General features: G+C 40.7%; 3 protein-coding genes and 1 long non-coding RNA gene across 4 annotated transcripts; 1 reads left to right on the top strand and 3 right to left on the bottom strand.

Moving 5' to 3' along the window:
• Nucleotides 1-477: 477 nt before the first annotated feature.
• Nucleotides 478-2,910, bottom strand: LOC135936812 (E3 ubiquitin ligase RNF121). The gene is made up of 7 exons (XM_065479779.1): nucleotides 2,789-2,910; nucleotides 2,574-2,614; nucleotides 2,356-2,497; nucleotides 2,146-2,300; nucleotides 1,859-2,087; nucleotides 1,537-1,670; nucleotides 478-1,096 (listed from the first exon to the last, which is right to left on the bottom strand). The coding sequence occupies exons 1-7, from the start codon at nucleotides 2,837-2,839 to the stop codon at nucleotides 874-876; spliced, it is 975 nt and encodes a 324-aa protein (XP_065335851.1). The 5' UTR covers nucleotides 2,840-2,910; the 3' UTR covers nucleotides 478-873.
• Nucleotides 2,911-4,269: 1,359 nt separating this feature from the next.
• LOC135935507 (uncharacterized) lies at nucleotides 4,270-5,139 on the top strand. The gene is made up of 3 exons (XR_010574225.1): nucleotides 4,270-4,642; nucleotides 4,707-4,905; nucleotides 4,963-5,139. It is a non-coding gene; the product is annotated as an uncharacterized LOC135935507 (long non-coding RNA).
• Nucleotides 5,140-5,489: 350 nt separating this feature from the next.
• On the bottom strand, nucleotides 5,490-11,290 carry LOC135935505 (WD repeat-containing protein 48). Its single transcript, XM_065477893.1, has 9 exons — nucleotides 11,047-11,290; nucleotides 10,768-10,984; nucleotides 9,727-10,235; nucleotides 9,082-9,267; nucleotides 8,172-8,489; nucleotides 7,934-8,045; nucleotides 7,458-7,614; nucleotides 7,217-7,396; nucleotides 5,490-6,017 (listed from the first exon to the last, which is right to left on the bottom strand). The coding sequence occupies exons 1-9, from the start codon at nucleotides 11,092-11,094 to the stop codon at nucleotides 5,714-5,716; spliced, it is 2,031 nt and encodes a 676-aa protein (XP_065333965.1). The 5' UTR covers nucleotides 11,095-11,290; the 3' UTR covers nucleotides 5,490-5,713.
• A 3,034-nt stretch (nucleotides 11,291-14,324) lies between these two features.
• Sas10 (UTP3 small subunit processome component Sas10) lies at nucleotides 14,325-16,346 on the bottom strand. Its single transcript, XM_065477895.1, has 9 exons — nucleotides 16,138-16,346; nucleotides 15,886-16,075; nucleotides 15,712-15,830; nucleotides 15,523-15,661; nucleotides 15,340-15,469; nucleotides 15,066-15,284; nucleotides 14,772-14,857; nucleotides 14,505-14,716; nucleotides 14,325-14,446 (listed from the first exon to the last, which is right to left on the bottom strand). The coding sequence occupies exons 1-9, from the start codon at nucleotides 16,249-16,251 to the stop codon at nucleotides 14,357-14,359; spliced, it is 1,299 nt and encodes a 432-aa protein (XP_065333967.1). The 5' UTR covers nucleotides 16,252-16,346; the 3' UTR covers nucleotides 14,325-14,356.
• Nucleotides 16,347-16,484: the final 138 nt, after the last annotated feature.

Genomic DNA, 16,484 nt, shown 5'->3' with positions numbered 1-16,484 from the left:
TTAAAAAATTTCAAACGATTAAATGGTTGCTTTAAAGGCAAACATGCAATTTTTTTTAATCAAAAGTAAATTTGTTGAAAGGAACTTGTAAAATTTGATCTTACTGCAATAGACGAATATTAACAAGGAATCAATCAATTCTTAACATAAACGTTGCAATTCGTCCTGGTAGCGGCAAAATTGCGCAACTTTCAACAACCAAACGCGAATTTCTTTGTTGCAAGAAAAGGGCAACAATCTATTCGACAATGAACATTTGGGTATTTGTTGAATGATGCGCAAATTTACCGCGACCAGGACGAATTGAAAAATTTAAATCACCTCTCCTTTCTTTTTTTAAACAAATTTTGAATTATTATTTAAGAAGTTTCCGAACTGAAACCTACTTTTTAAACGCACATTGTGTTTGCCAACTCTCCCTTCTGATACAAAAAAAAAACACCAAAAATTACTGGCAGAAATTGAAATACACAGGAGTACGATTAATTTTGAATTTATTTAATAATGTACCAAGGATTGTCTAATAACATTATTTTATATAATTTAAAAGACGACTGGAGGCAAGGCGATAACTTACGAATTACAACACAATCACGAAACATATTCTTTAGGTCGTCATTTACAATCGAAACATTTTGACAGACTAGCGACCAGGCTTGGGCCTCGATAAAAAATATAAACAATCGCACAGTTTATATAATAGCACGACGCGAGGGTTGCAAAATAAATTAAACATAGGCACAACGGTCCTCAACTCGTCCGTCCAATTTCGTGAGCTGCGAGAGGAACTTGGAACTGAAATTTAATGCAAAAATGGAAGTAACGTAACAAAAACAATAGTGTGGCATTTTTTATGGTCGGCAGAGAGTGAATTCACTCGAGTCCAAGCAGCCAGTTGAGGCCCTGCACAAAGAAGAGGATGAGCGGCTGCCAGGCGACCAGCCAGCGGATCCAGTCGAGCAGCTGGCCGTAGAGCACGTGCGGCCGCTCCCACGGGTTGCAGAACGTCTTCTTCAGGTCCACCTTCTCCTTGCAGTATGGACACGTCTGCTTCTTGCCTACGATGCACCAGCCGCGAATGCAGAACTCGTGGAATCTGACCAGAACAAAGAACGAGAAAAATTTTTAGCATAGGCAGCAATTATTTTAAGGAACTCCAATTTCAATCAAAGTATATCAAATCGTAAAACGCAGCCAAAAACAAAAATATTAAATCTTAAAACAAAAATCCAAATCTGTGCAAATCGGTATGTATGTTTTGCGCGAAAAATTTGATATTATTGAGATTTAGTTTGCTTATTTTTAGTAAATTAGACACGTTGTCGCATTGACACACTGTAATTTCTTATTATCATTCTCTGCAGAAAGTTTAGAAAAAAACGGTTTTGTAATATCATGATTTAAATCACTGACCAAATCCAAACATTTCTGTAAAATTACTAGAAATAGATTCTGCATTTTTTAATCAGCATTAAATTGGAAAATACTAAAAATACTTCTTAAGTACAAGAAAAAAGAGGCTAAAATTAGACTCACACATGATCACAGGTGAGCTTGTAAGTGTTTTCGATGACTCCCTCCTGTTCGGTGGAGACAAGCAGCTTGTTGCCGCAAATGGCACACACACCAGAGTCAAGCTGCCTTGTTGGCATTCCATGCGGCGTGTAGTACTGCAAAAACACAAATTCAAGTTGAAATCATGACTCAGCAATACAAGGTCCTATCGCTGGAAAAAATCCAAATTCACTTTGAATGAATAAAAATTAAGCAGCTTCTATATCCTCAATACATTTTCATTTACTTTCTGAAACAAAATTAAGTCTAAAAAATCTGAAGAAAAATCAAGGTCTGGACGCACCCCTATGTGCGAGGCCATCTTATCTGCGCAGATCTCAGCAATGTCCCTGCCGAGGACGCCGTAGTAGAGTCCGTAGAAGAGGTTGAGCAGACCAAAGTCCATCCAGGAGGTGGGCTTGGCGTTGAAAAGTAAATTGAATCCGAAAAAGGTGAGCATCATCACGACGTAGCCCAGGATGCCCAGGAAGTAGCTACCCTTATAGATCAGGTAGAACCACTTGTACACCAGTCTGGCCAGAATCAATCCAAAATTAGTCAAACAGCAAGTTTCAGAGTGTATGAACATACCTTGGAGTAGTGCCCTGGACCGGCCTCTGAAGGGCCTTGCGCACTACCAAGCCGGTGATGCAGGAGAAAAGGAGCCAGGAGAAGATGAAGCGCCACCACTGGTTATTCAAGGACAGCCCCAGAGGAATCACCCACATGCCCACAAGGGAAACCATCTGTGAAGCATTGTTTGCATCAAAATGTAAACAAAATTCTATTTTTTGATTATACTTGGTAGGAGCGGTAGTGGCGTTTCTTCCACTCAACCAGCACGATCTGCGCCACGACCAGGGTGACGATCAGGATAATTATCATCTCGGCGTGCATCGCGTCGTGTCCTTTGTGCTTCTCGTGAATCTTGATGTGCTCCAGTCTGTGACACGGACGGAATTAGGAAAATATTGTGAGAAAAAGGGCTCAGCCGTGCGGCGAGCAAGAAAGGGACAAACCTCCATTTCTCTTCGGGAGTGAGATCTTCGATGTTGACAGACTGCAATCAAGAAATCGATTTGTGAGAAAGGCACAATGAAGAAAAACCAAAGACATGGAGTTGCCCGGCCGGCAGATCACAGCGCAGGCTTATAGTATTTTGTGCGTTATAATTTCAAAGCAGTAAGAGAAACTAGCGGATTCCTTGCATTTTACTGATTGCTAGATCATTCACCTTGTTGATCCCGAACTCCAGCTGACGTATGTGATCTTCCAAATCCGCCATAGTCGTCAGTCGCTTTTGCTTTCCGTGGTTTTGCCGTTTGCCTACACTTCGCCGACGACACCACCTGACAAAACAAGGAATGGAAAACAAAGTGGGCGCGGCCCGTTCAAAGCGCCCAATCGTCGCTTTTATCACCTTCTAGCCCGCGAATTCGCAATTCGCTTTCTTTCGGAGAATGAAATAATCGAAATAATATAATGATCAATCTTAGAAAATTACGAAAAAAATATAATAAAATGATTGCATTTTGCGCTTTTATAATTTGTTGTCATCTCATGATGTTTTTTTAAAATTATTTTTGTTATATAGTAGACACTAGAGATGAGCACCAAAATATTTATAGTAATTTTTATATTGTGGACGTGGAGTGACCTTATGTTATTATTAAGGTTTATTTAATTTCAATATTAACATCCTCATTAAATACGGTAATAAAATAAATGATAATCGAAAGCATAGTAGTGTTTTATCGCCATAATATAAAAAATGTGCCACACATTAAACAGTTGTCTCTGTTTGGCTATTTTTGGTCTTTATTTCCTGGAATATATTTTATGGTGCAATTATAGAGGAACTTCAAGCAACCAAAGTTATCGACAATTAAAGCAGGGTCTTTAAAGAGGAATGATACTGGAAAAGCCTGGAAAATGCTTGTTGCCAATGCATAAACTCATCCCTTAGGATTCAGTTAAAGCCTAAATTGACCTAAGGAGCGCTGTAATTTTTCGAGAAAATTGGCTGGAAAGTTAGCGTGCATTTCAAATGGTAATGGCTGTCTCCTTACTTGAAATCCGATTTAATTTCAAAACCAAGAGTTTCCCCAATAAGTGGCATACACCGTTGAACAGATCTCGACGAGAGGAATCGGAATATGCCAAGAAAATATGTTCGAGCACTGTAAATTTTGGAGAAAATTAACAAAATTTGAATTTTTATTGTAGGACGGTCATTTTTTTATTATTGCAAATTGTTGAACAAATTGTTTATCGGTCAATTGTTTAAGGCATCCAACAATTTAAATAATTTTTAATTGTTGCCCAGTATCATTCCACTTTAATTGTATTTTAAAAAAGTTTTTGTCTTCAACAACAACACAACAGAATTTGCATAATAATATTTTGGTTTCAATGCATGGGCATATTTTAAACATTTTGAATGATGAATATGAAATATTATATAATGTGTGTATGCCTCGTCATTATTGACTAAGATAATGACAATAATGACACCATATTGTTGTATCTCTTTATTATTATTATCAAGCGATGCGTCATATAATAACAGCTTTTTCTAATGATTTATTGAGATTACATATTATGTGTGCATTTCGTAACTTTCTTTTTTGCTCTCACTCACGGTAAAATTTAATCCTTTTTCCTGCTATATCATTATAAAAATACAAGAACCCATCTCAAAATTTTAATTCAGATTTCCGAGATAAATTTTTGAAATTTTCTTGATTATTTATTTTACTCATCGCTGCGATAACAACTAATTTCAAGCGAGAGTATGTTGTAATTGATTGCTTAATGATTTTGTTTTTGTTATGATCTCACCTGACTGCCATTATTGTTTTCTGCTTTTGCTCCCTTCATTTCCTGTCGATTTCCCCCGAACGGTAGAGGGCCGCCGGGAGCAGCACATATAGCAGAAGTGTATTAAATTTATTTCAAAGCACAATTCAGCACGCAGGGAGCAGAATTTTCAGAAAATATCGTTTTTTACTTTGCTCTCATGCGAAACCCAAGTGAAGTGATTTTTGGAACCCTTCTCCTCATTCTTATAGCTCCTTCCTTCACACAGGTAAAATTTTGAATTGGAAATGTTGATTTTAAAGAATAAAAATTAAAAACTTGCAATTTGTTAGCCCACATCTCCTGTTTTAAAGTGGATGGAACGGTGTGAATTTCAAAGCAACGTTAATATGTCGGACCAGACGCTGATTTGCGACATTGACAACATTCCTCAAGATTTAGGAACAATTCTTGCGCTATTGAGTTTTAGGGGCCAATGCTCAGAAAGAGAAGTGAATAAAGAAGCTGTATGTACATCTTCAGACGAAACACGTAAAATTTAAAACAAACTAGTTAAAAAGGAAAGTTTAGAATTTTGAGATTTTTCAGGTCTTTGCTTGCCGAAATCTGAAGGCGAAGTTGGTTTCATGCGCTCGACTTTTATGCATCACATCATCAATACTCTCTCGACGCTGCAGTTGCTTTGGACACCTGCATATTTCTTCCGCTACAAAGACACAGTTGGATACTAACCAGAAAATAAAATAGTATGACCATTTTTATGCTCATAAACCTCCTTTTACAAGCTTTTAATTTAATGATAGATGGAATAATTTTAGGTTTTTTTGAAGGTCTATTACTGGCTTCTTAATGTCAGAGATGGTAAAATGTGGTTAATTAAGTGAATTGAAATGCTCAGATAGATCAACAGGCTGGTTTTCGCACTTTTCTAGTGGCTTTAGAGACAAATATCTGGTGTTTAAAAATATCTTGATGCTTGGTGGGGCCATTTGGACCCGGTGAGCTCCTACTGATAGCCTAAAAGATGTGCTGAGCAGAAGTTAAAAAATAGAAAGACTGGAATTGATGTTTCTGATAGCCGAGGGAAAGTTGTGACAGAATGAAACAACGCTGGATAACGTTGGAAAGTTCCACAAAGTGAATAACCTTTAATACAGTCCTCGGCATCATAATTCTTCTTATCAATTAATATTTACTGATGGAATCTCGAAACTCATAACTGACTGGAATGAATGCTTCATCGTAGCTTAATACTATCGCCGGCGGGCAGGCGGGCGGGAGGGAGGAGCGTTCGCACTCGCAATTCGTAGGATGAGGCGCACTGAAATTGTTTGTTCGTTCATTTGAGGGGCCTGTAGTGGAGCACCAGGTCGGACGACGACTTCCAGATGTAGTACTTGACCGTGCGCAGGTCCATGTTCGGGTCCAGCAGCTGGTCGTTGCACAGCAGCTCGACGCGAGCCTCCGGCGGCGTCGAAGGGTCCGAGTGGCTCGCGGCGGCGGCGCCCAGGTCCGAGCTGTTAGGCCCGTTCTGCGCCGCCGACGCAGCCCCTGACGCGGGAACCTCCGCGTTCAGCACCTTTTCCAGCACGTGCTCGGCCACCTTGCGGATCTGGATAAAATCGTTAGCTATCAGCCGCTCCCTGAAAGCAATCCAAGCACGACTTGCTGATTATGATCAATCTCGATGAATCAAGACGCTTAAGTGACACTTCACGTCAATAATGGTTTGCGTTTCCTACGATTGTAAACAACAAAGAATCTATAAAAGACGTTACAAATAATTAGAGATAAAATAATCTTAGTTGGAAGTGGAAATTTTCTTTTCGCTTCTGCGGTAGAGGGTTGAATTTTTTTTTAAAGAATTTAGATAAAATATGAATTACAAAGTCAATCGTACAAATGATTTGTTTATTTGAATCTCTGCACAATTAATAAAAATGTTCAATTATTTCAACCTCATTTTTCTCAATTTTGATTTTAACATTATTCTTAATCTGTCAACGCACCATTCCATACATTCCCGCGCCAACAGATACAATTGGACCATCAGCATAATGAGTTTTAATAGGTAATATTAATTATTAAAACCTTAAAATTTAGGTTTAAGCGTTTAAGCAAACGTTTTATATGATATCGAATTCCTTTGATTTCAATTTTAAACATGACAGGGACTGATGATAATATTAAAATCCATTCTGGTATCAAAATATTCTTATCTTAATATATACGATGACTCTGATTATAAGGTTGCTATCAGCAATTGAGCCTGATATGTTTATGATGAGTCTTTTTCGCGATTAAATTTGAAATAGAAAGGCACGTTCTAGGCTCTTTTTTCTCACATTTAAAAAATTAGCCAAATTCAAGTTTCTAAAGCCTTTATTTTCAGATTTGGAGTGAAATATCTCTTAGCTAAGCCATAAAATTGACTTCTTATATTGATTTCTTGATTTGAATTATGTACGTCCTTAAGATAAGGTTTTACATAAAATAGAAAATATTTATATAGCAGCAATTTTTAAAAATGGGGCAAATGGCTAAAAATACTAGTGAAAAACTAATTAAGAAAAGCAAAAATACTATAATAAATTACCATCCCAGGAAAGAGCAAAATATTGGAAGTGAGCCAAAACTGTCAAATAATTTCTCTTAAAACATATCTGTAATTTTAATGAACAAACCCAAAAAAGGCCTCAATCTTCTAAATTTGTTGAACCCAAAATCTCAGGGCTAAAAATTTAACACACTTATCAACCTCCAACCAAAACATAGGCAATGAATATTATGCTGCATCTAATTAATTTAAGTCTCCCTTTCCTACCAGATCTGGTTTACTTACTTTTTGACACTTTTGATGCCAGAAGAGGGATGCGGCTGGAGGAAGAAAGGAATTTTGATGAACTTGGGCAGGTTCTTGTCAACCACCCACTGTGGCACGGTTTCGTTGAGCAGCAGGCCTTCCGTTTCGCCTCCCGCGTCCTTCACTAGCAGTCTGTACAGGGTGCGCCCTCCAACCTCACTGGAACCCCAAACGAACAATAAAAATCAGTTTTGATCAGGGTTCAACGGAGCACTCTTACCTAAAAATGAGGGGCGTGTGCGGCGGCACCTGGAAAAAGTCGTTGCCGCCCTGATGGCCTGAGTGGGCATCACCATTGGCGCCCTCCAGGTCCTCTTCTCCGTTCGGACGCCACCAGTGCTCCAGTAACGCTTGCAGAAGTAGAGAGCCGTAATTGACTGCAATAATACACAAGTTGCAATTCATTCTCTGATCCTTTAAAAGGTTCTAAGTGTGAAAGGGCTCTTTGAATGCCCACGTATGGCTCCAATGTTACGTGTGGGTAAAAATCTTTCTTTTTATTAAATTTTTAATCAATGTTATAGAATTGTCTGTAAAATCTAGGTATAGAAAATAATCCGCTTAAATTTTAGACTAAGTTTAGTGCAGTTTTAAAATGTGAAAAATATGGTGAAAAGATAGTATGGCGAATATTTAAAAATAATTTAAATTCAGCAGAAAAATTAGCTGTAGAATTCAATGGGACAAGAGGTTTACCTTTTTGGTCGACTGAGTCTGGCGACTCAAACTGAGAGAAACCAGCCTCTCGCGCCGACACCCACGCTGAGAAACAGTCGTTTTCCTCTTGACACAAGTGGATGGTCAACATCTGCGTGCACAGAAAAGGAAATGCTTAACATTCAGCCTAATGTTGTCTTTATTTTTGTTTTTTTATGAAGCCTCCAGATCTAATACAGTTATCAAACTTTTAAAAATAAGAATAATTTATTTTTACCCCAGTCTTGAGGTCGACGTTGAACCAGTTGGGCACGTAGACCCGCTTCTTGGAGCGCTCGGTCACTTCGTTGTTGAAGTCTGTGCGGCCGAGCATGGACACCTGCTTCGCACGCAGCACGTCGTACAGACACACGCAGCCTTCTGTGTCCTTTGTCAGCACGTGCCTCTTGTCGTTCAGCACGTGGTACTCGATTATGGCCGGGCCGCCTTTGATCTCGTGCTCAGGCTCCGAGAACTTTGCCCTCCGCTGCCCGCTGCCCTTGTCCGCTTCCTCACCATCCTCGTCTAACAGCTTACCATCTTTTACAGGCAGTTTCTGCGAAAAAAAGATATAATTTTCCGTCTTGGTTAAGCACTTTTAGCTTGGTCAATGATTGTTTTCTGTTCGATTTTCTTGATATTATTGTTTTAAAAATTCCAGTGAGGTTTTTATAATGAACAATTTACTTTTTTGGAAGCTTCCTTTCCATTGCTTTTTAGTTTATTCTAATAGAAATAAATGATTTCCATTTTAATATAATTTTTGCTGAGCAAAAATGCTGGTTTGAATATAGTAACCTCTGAACCTTGAACCTTGACAGAAATGAATTATTTATTAAGTGAAATAATTATCACATAATATTTTAAATCAGTGATGGAAATAAAAATATTCTAAATTTTTCGAAACTAGTACATTTTTTACTTTTACCCATTATCTCAAGTGATTATTTCTAGAGAATAATTACATTTCCAGTCAAGATCTCAATTTGAGTCCAAGATTAATTACGTTCTTAATTGACTGAAAAATTTAATGGTCTTTCTGGTCTTATAACTTCTGCTGGAAATCAAAACTATTTTACCAAAAATGAGGAAAATAAAAATTTAAAATCCATTTCGTTTGAGAAAATGCTTGTATGACCAAGACTCACCCAATTTCTGATGGTTGAATCTGCAGTGGCCACCCACATGGACTGCTGGTCTGGAGTGGTGACCACCTTCAAAACGGACAACTCCTCCTCACAGACCAGAACGCTCCTTTCAGTCTGTTTCAGGTCTGTGGCGTATACTCTGCGGTCTCGGCCGCCAGAAATGACGTAGTTGAACGAGTCAGGCGCCTGTCACACCACAAGGACATCAAATTTAATAACTAGCTTTGCAGCTAAATTATTTCAAACATTTAAATAGAGCTGTAAATAAAGATACTGGTCTGCATGAATGGAAAATTTAATTTGCCGGCAAAAAGAGCACATTTGTTAATCTAAAATATTGATTTTTCTTAATGACTCATGTAGAGTTTTAATTTTGATTAATATTTTACAATTTTGGCAGTTTATTTAAAGTTAAAACCCAAATAATTTAACAAATTAAATGAGAGATACGAATTTGCTGGGTATGATTGCTAGACCAAAATCTAAGCGAATAAAAAATAAATTCCTCTCCCCAACCTATTAGAAAAGCCATTTAAAAAAGATTATTTGCATTTATCAGCAAGTTATGCAACACTATGAAATGGGAGCGAAAAACGCAACAATTGTTGGGTTAAAAGGTGAGCTAAACATAAAAAAATTAATTACTTGAAGCGCCCAGACGCCGTCCGTGTGGCAATTGATGGTGGCGACGCACTGCTGCTGGCCGATGGACCACAATTTGATTGTGCCGTCCGAGCTGCCGGACAGGCACTGCGTGCCGTCGCGGCTCAGCACCAGCGCCTTGATGTTGTCCGTGTGGCCCTTGAGCTTCATCAGCTTGCCACACGACCTGGGGTCCCAGACTCTGAGGATCTTCTCCGTACTGCCGCTGACCAGCACGGTGCCGGACGAGTTCATGGCCAGACTGTAAATTGAGTCCTTGTTGCCGGTCAGCGAGGAGGTGGTCACCGTGTTGTTGCTGGCCGTCAGCGCCGTCAAGGTGTTCACGTCCCACAGGAAGATGGCCCTGTCGAAGCCGGCCGACGCCACCTGCTCCTTGTCCTTGGCGTACGCCAGCGCCTTCACATAGTCTTTGTGGGTGCGCAGGGTCGACATGCAGAAGCCCTTGTGCGCGTTCCATACCTTCACAGTCGTGTCCGAGCTCGCCGAAATAACTGGAAGAGGAAATTACAAAAATTAGTCATGTCCAAAATTTATTTATTATTTTGTTTTAAATTTTATTGAACAAAGAGTTTTTAGGATAACTTTAAAACCGATTTCTGTCAAGATTTTATTTTCCCGGAACTCAATTAAATCAAAAGGTTTAATATTATTTAGAGCAAATTTCCAATATAAAGCATTATTATTTTGCCGGAATTAAAAACCAGAGTAGAAAACCTTGGATTAAACGAGCCTTATCGCAACCCAATACCAACGAGAGAGTTTGACAGTTATTTCGTTGCATCATTTAGACGCAACCAACAAGTCAGCTGCTGCCAAGCAAAGTTACAGATAGACGATAATTTCCGCAGACTAATTTAAATGAGTGACTCACACGACACGTAAAAATCTGATATTGAGTGACACCATGCAAATTTTCTATACACATACCAAAAAACGCGGGCAAAACGTGTTCAGTGCTGTCAAAAATCAAGCAGTTTTCCTGACAAATATTTTAAAGCCTCTAGAAAGGGTGAAAGTTTGTACGGTTTTTTCCGCCGCAGCAGAGGACGATGTCGTTGACCCAGTCGGTGTGGTGTTCCATGGACTGGACGTAGGGGTCCTGGAGTTTCTTGGTGTCCCATATTCGGATGATGGAGTCGCGGCCGGCGGAGAAGAGGCGCTGCTGGTGCGGGTCCAACTGCAGCGAGTTGACGCCCGACCGGTGGCACTTCTCCACCTCGTCCCGGATCACGAACGACACCTGCACAAAGGGCGAAACAGGCAATTACACAAGTCGACTCCAGAATCGGCTCGCGCGCTCACCTGCACCCGCTTGCGGCCGGGCTGGCCGCCGGGCTTGTGCGTCGACATTGCGCAGTTCTCTCAGCACGCGCTCGCTGCCATCTGGTCCGGGCGGCCGTGTCCGATGACTGTCTTGCCTGCTCTTTGCCCGCGGCCCTCGACACTTATCTCTCGCGCTCGCTTATCAGCCGCAGCTCGGACGAAAACATTCCAACTCTCAGCTGGAGACGGCCATTTGTCTGGTCTCTAGATTCGGCTTCCAGATTTACACGCTAGATGACGCAGCGTGTGCAAAGCTTTTTTGTTGATTGCCTGCGGATGGCCGGTTTGGAGAAAATGGCGCGAAAAAGGCGTGCAATACGAGGGAGGTTTGCGCGTTGAAGTGCTTCGACTTCTGGAGCTTGTTGTTATTATCTGATAGGAGATATAACATTCAAATATTGCCCCCGCCACCTTAATTAAAGAAGGGGCCTCCTAGTTCCATAATCACCTGAACTAGGGGAGGGTCACACCGGAGCTGGATCCACCCTCCATCCACCACCACCAGCAACAAGGTGAATAAAAAGGCCGCCGACGCGCACCTCAGGGCAGATAGCGAGCTACCGCTCAGCAGAGAGGTCGCCACCCCCAGAGAGGACTACTCTATTAGCCGCTTCTAGACTGCCACTTTCAGGAGAGAGCTAGAGGAGGCTTCAGCCCTCATCGCTATACCGCAGCTCTAAAGATTACTTGGCGACCGATGAATCACGGGAGAGCCATAGGCTAAACAGATCCCCGTAGATCTTAGGTACGGCCGGCAGAGGTAGTTGAGCTTCTCGCATTTACTCCTCTATCTGTCGCAGGGAAATCCTTACCTATGTAAGTGACACACCCCGTCCTGAGAGTAACCGATCAGTCTGATCACCTGATTCCTCTTATTTTCACAGTGAGTGCTCAGGCAATGCTAATCCGGACGCAGCCGACGTCCACTACGGAGAAGAAGACAATATTATATGAGTGCTAAACACAGGTGGGCTAATTTATTCAAGGCCAGGTGAGATATTTTTATCGGCCTGGACCTAAATAATTCGTCGACAATCACTTATTTTGCTTCCGCTCATCTAGGCTAAATGTGTGTTGCAGGAGCGCGCCTTGCAGCAGCTTGGCAGTGAGCAGATCCAGAGAAGGGATGGAGCCGGAACGGTTAGACCTAGAAGAGGCCAATGCTGTTGAAGTCAGAGCCGGGGGCAGAAGGCAGAACACTCCTCGATCGGCTTCGCTGCTGTCAGCTGACCACCACACCATCAATTCCGCCGGAAATTCACAACCAGCCCGCTGGGTGCACCATCCTTTATTGGAAGGTATTCCGATTGGTCACCAACTACCCTTTCAGTTGGGAATAGGCATGTACTTCAACTTGAAAACTATCCCCATGTTCTCCGGGCGAGAAGAAGATGCCACCACTTTAGAAGATTTTCTCGCTGGAGTCGAGAGCCTGATCTTACTTACACCCGACCTGACTCCAGCAGAGCTCAGGATCGCGATGGCCGTGCGGACTAAGCATGAAGCCCGCGACTTCGTCCAGGAGTTGAAGCTGCGGCAACTGACTTCGTACTCTGAAATTAAGAAAACATTCAAACTCGAGTTCGAACCCCCTGAGAACAGGTGCCTATTGGAGAGAGAATTTAACGAATGCCGACAAAGGAATTCAGACTCCGTGTTTCGCTATTACAGCAATCTGATGAGTATATTGCGAAAACTTCGCGAAGTCACGCCACTGGATTCCGACATTCCCCAACAGTTATGGGACGATTATTGGGACCGCAGAGCGACTTCCCAATTCATGCATGGACTAAAGACGGATCTCCTCAGGGAAATCGGCATGTTTGACCCGGGAACCCTGAAGGAGGCGAAACAACTGGCGTTGAGGGCCGAAAAGACGATGAAGATATATCAAGCTCGAGTGGACGAGGAGATACGCGCCGCTCAAGTTTCCATGTGCGTAAGATTTGACCCGTTAGCGGCCGCCTCCAGCACCAGCGAGCCGCGCGCCCTACTTGAACCACCCTCCCAACGAGGCCATCACCAAGAACCCACGAAGACGTCGTATCGAGGACGATCACCAAGAAGACAAGATTCCGACGGGAAATACACTTGTTTCCTGTGCAAACAGACCGGACACAGACTACAAGATTGCCAGTACCTCTACTGTATGATCTGCAAACAATATGGCCACTGCCCTGCCGATTGTCTCGAGAACCCAAAAAACAACGATTAAGGGGTGGCATGTCGGCAAACCGCCCGGCATGTCCGCGGACTGCACCTCGTCATTTCGACTGATCAACTCCTAGACTCTAGACTACTTGTCCTTTGTTGGCACTCGGAGCATATCCTACCGCTACGTTCTTAGGGCCAGAGTCCAAAACGCCTCGAGATACCCTTCAGCGTCGACTCTGGAGCCAATATCAGTGGCTAAAGTGAAGGAGGCTCCCGCATTTAGCAGCCAGTACTCTGCCAAAAGTATATCTTTTGCGTTATGCGCTGTAAAATTTTTTAAAAATGAATAGAGACTTCAAAAATATCTTTTTTTAATGTACATTGATAATTTTTCAAATATGACCTGCACCAGTTTTCTTGGTCCAGGAGACAAACACATGCAATACACGTTCAACCCAATGCGCGAGTTTATGCAGAATGTAGGAAACAAATAAAGCAAGCGTTTGTATAATTCTTAAGAGAAATAAAAATCTTTGTTGTAAAAAAAGTTTTACGATGTTTTAATACTCATAAATTCTTGTCCAATATATTTAAAATTTTAAGAGGAAAACATTTGTTTCATCCTCACATGGCACACCTTTCAAAATAATATTAAGCACACACTGTCACCTGAATTTGAGTTTCCAAAACTTTTGAGTCGCAGGGCAAATTTTCCTCAAGGCAACACACGGTTATAACCCTGTCCCTAATCCTTGTCACCCAGGGCGACTAATTTGTATGTTGCTTGCTAGCTCTCTTTTTACCTGCTCAGGAAATTTTTTTATTGCATTACAATAACCCCTCAATCCTCAATTAATTTTTTTAGAAGTAGCAAGTTCTTGGCCATTTTAACCTGAACTGATTATTAAACACTATCAAAACTTTTAAAAAATAAAAAGTATCTACAAGATATTCTGAAAAATCGAAAAAAAAACGTATGAAAACGAGAGTACTTTTAACATGACATGTGAATTTTATGCAACCCTGACTTAAGACTTCATGTCACGCTATAAATAAAATCTTCACGTTAAAGAATTTGAAACCAATTAAAAAAAAGAATAGAGTATTGATAAAATACATATTATCACATTATAATTTATTTGAATTTTACACTCTTTGTGACAGAAGCCTTGATTCCAGATAATTCTCCTCCATACCTTTTAATCTCTGGCCTGTGCTCCCGAATCTAACAGAAAATTGATGAATTAAAAAACTGTTCATTTTAGGAACATAAATTTACGTACCTGTCCCTTTCGCCTGATGACGGCTTTTCTGTATTTCATCCTGTGCTTCACACGCGGATTCCTCAGTTCCTTCTTTCTGTAGGGTGTCAGACCCTTATTCTTTGCAATTTGATACGTGATTTTCCGCTTTCCTTCTTCGTCCAAATCTTCTTCCGCTCCTTCCTCCTCGGCGTCGCTCTTTTGGTCCTTTTCCTTTGCAGCCATCTCCTCATCTGGAATAGATTAGATAAATTTGAATTCAATCTGTGAATTTATTAAAATGCAAACCTTCAGACTCTTGCTGCTCATCTTCACTGCTTTCGTCCTTGGTAAGATCAATAGTGTCCAAAAGCTTTTCAACGAACAGCTTGTGTCTAGAAAAATGAGGGAAAAATTACTTTAACAACTTCTATAATAACCATTTTTTTAAATTAAAATTATCTCCACAAGCAAAGTTAAACTAAATTTCTTCAAAAGCTATTGTTTATACATTATAAAAATCAGCACTGTCATTTAATGTGACTTTAGGAAAACTATTATTTAAAGATCACTTTTTGCAAAACTTCTAAAAATTATTCTTACTTGTTTGATATTTCCTTGAGAGGAACACTCTTCTGCATCTGCTCCTCAGCCAGAGTTAGAATTCTCTGAATGAGATTATTTTCCTTGGAGACAATCCACTTTTTGTGGATTTTTTTCAGCAAAACTCTATACTGCAGCAGCCTCCTAGCTACAGGGTGCGATTTCACTGACACCCGACGGGCCTTCAGCAGCAAGTAAAAACTCAAATTGATGTTGTAGCTAAAAGAAAAAGATTGTAGAATTGGAACTGTTTGTAAACGATTAATTATTATACTTTGACAAGACTTGGTAGTAAGTTTCCAGTGCATTTGACAAATTAACTCCGTCTTCAGCTGCCGAGATGTCAACCTTGGTCAACATTTCTCTGATAGGCTCAACCGAGTTCTTCAGAATGTCCACATTGTCTGTTTAAATTTGAATAATAATATTTTTTTACTTGAGATTCAGGTAAACGCACCTTTGAACTCCTCTACCAAACTGGAAAACTCAGGATTCTCCTGGCGGAAAATCTCCAGCTTCTCTCGATTTGACATAGAGCTCAGGTCTCTTTTCACCTCCTTTTGCTGCACGTCATCTTGTTGCTTCTTTCCTGCGGGCTGGAGATTTTCATAAATTTTAAATTACAGACAATTGAATTAAATTCAACCTTTTCGTCAAATCCCAACAAGAAATCGTCCTCATCTAACTGTTCAGCCAGCGCTTTTTGGATACGAAGAGCCTCCTCCTCTTCCAGCTTTGCAGCTGCCTCCTCTTTTTCATTCAAGACTGTAATAACGTAACGTGAAAATGAAATTTGGGCTAGTAAATTATTGAAATTCACCTCCGAAATCCTTGTCAACAAAGTCCGCGTCATAGTAGGCCTTTTTCTTTTTTCCCCAGTTATGCAAATTCGGCAAATCGTCTTCGCTGTCATCCAACACGTCGTCGCTTTCCATGTCCTCGCCGTCCTCGTCCCCTTCAATAAGCTCTTCATCTTCGTCACTGGAATCGTCAAATCCAAGCACACTCTCCTATAGAAATTTATTTTTAAGAAAATCTAAAGATATAATCGATATAATAATTAATTTGGCACCTCCACTCGGCTGGATTTCTTGTTGATTTTGCTCCTGTGCTTTTCCAAGAGCATTTTCTCCTTTTCGGTGAAATGATCATTGTCCGAAAACTGCTCGTCGTCACTGTCACCCATTTTACAAACTTGCGGCAACGTTAATATCTCTTAAAAAGGCACAAAACACTGAATTCTATGCATCAATGTTTCTCAAACACAATCGCCATGTGAGTTCGACTGGTTTTGTAAATAATGAATGATGATTGATGATAAAACAGGCGGACAACCAATGAATGATCCGTATAAGAAAGAGGCACACACAAAACCAATCATTGAAAGAGAACAAAAATTTTGTGGCTTGTCATTGGTTG

The sequence above is a fragment of the Cloeon dipterum genome, chromosome 2 (assembly GCF_949628265.1).
Source record: "Cloeon dipterum chromosome 2, ieCloDipt1.1, whole genome shotgun sequence".
NCBI lineage: Eukaryota > Metazoa > Arthropoda > Insecta > Ephemeroptera > Baetidae > Cloeon > Cloeon dipterum.
The sequence above is the reverse complement of the archived record's forward strand: the minus strand, read 5'-3'. Positions and strand labels throughout refer to the sequence as shown.

What these genes read in the sequence shown, in the direction of transcription:
- LOC135936812 (XM_065479779.1), bottom strand. Translation starts at nt 2,839, where the DNA reads ATGGCGGATTTGGAAGATCACATACGTCAGCTGGAGTTCGGGATCAAC. An exon ending in GCCACTACCGCTCCTACCAA is followed by an intron (nt 2,301 to 2,355) that starts GTATAATCAAAA and finishes AATGCTTCACAG; the next exon opens with ATGGTTTCCCTTGTGGGCAT. An exon ending in GTCCAGGGCACTACTCCAAG is followed by an intron (nt 2,088 to 2,145) that starts GTATGTTCATAC and finishes GATTCTGGCCAG; the next exon opens with ACTGGTGTACAAGTGGTTCT.
- LOC135935505 (XM_065477893.1), bottom strand. Translation starts at nt 11,094, where the DNA reads ATGTCGACGCACAAGCCCGGCGGCCAGCCCGGCCGCAAGCGGGTGCAG. An exon ending in ACGTCGACCTCAAGACTGGG is followed by an intron (nt 8,046 to 8,171) that starts GTAAAAATAAAT and finishes CTGTGCACGCAG; the next exon opens with ATGTTGACCATCCACTTGTG. An exon ending in AGACTCAGTCGACCAAAAAG is followed by an intron (nt 7,615 to 7,933) that starts GTAAACCTCTTG and finishes GTATTATTGCAG; the next exon opens with TCAATTACGGCTCTCTACTT.
- Sas10 (XM_065477895.1), bottom strand. Translation starts at nt 16,251, where the DNA reads ATGGGTGACAGTGACGACGAGCAGTTTTCGGACAATGATCATTTCACC. An exon ending in TGTTGACAAGGATTTCGGAG is followed by an intron (nt 15,831 to 15,885) that starts GTGAATTTCAAT and finishes ACGTTATTACAG; the next exon opens with TCTTGAATGAAAAAGAGGAG. An exon ending in TCATCAGGCGAAAGGGACAG is followed by an intron (nt 14,447 to 14,504) that starts GTACGTAAATTT and finishes ATTTTCTGTTAG; the next exon opens with ATTCGGGAGCACAGGCCAGA.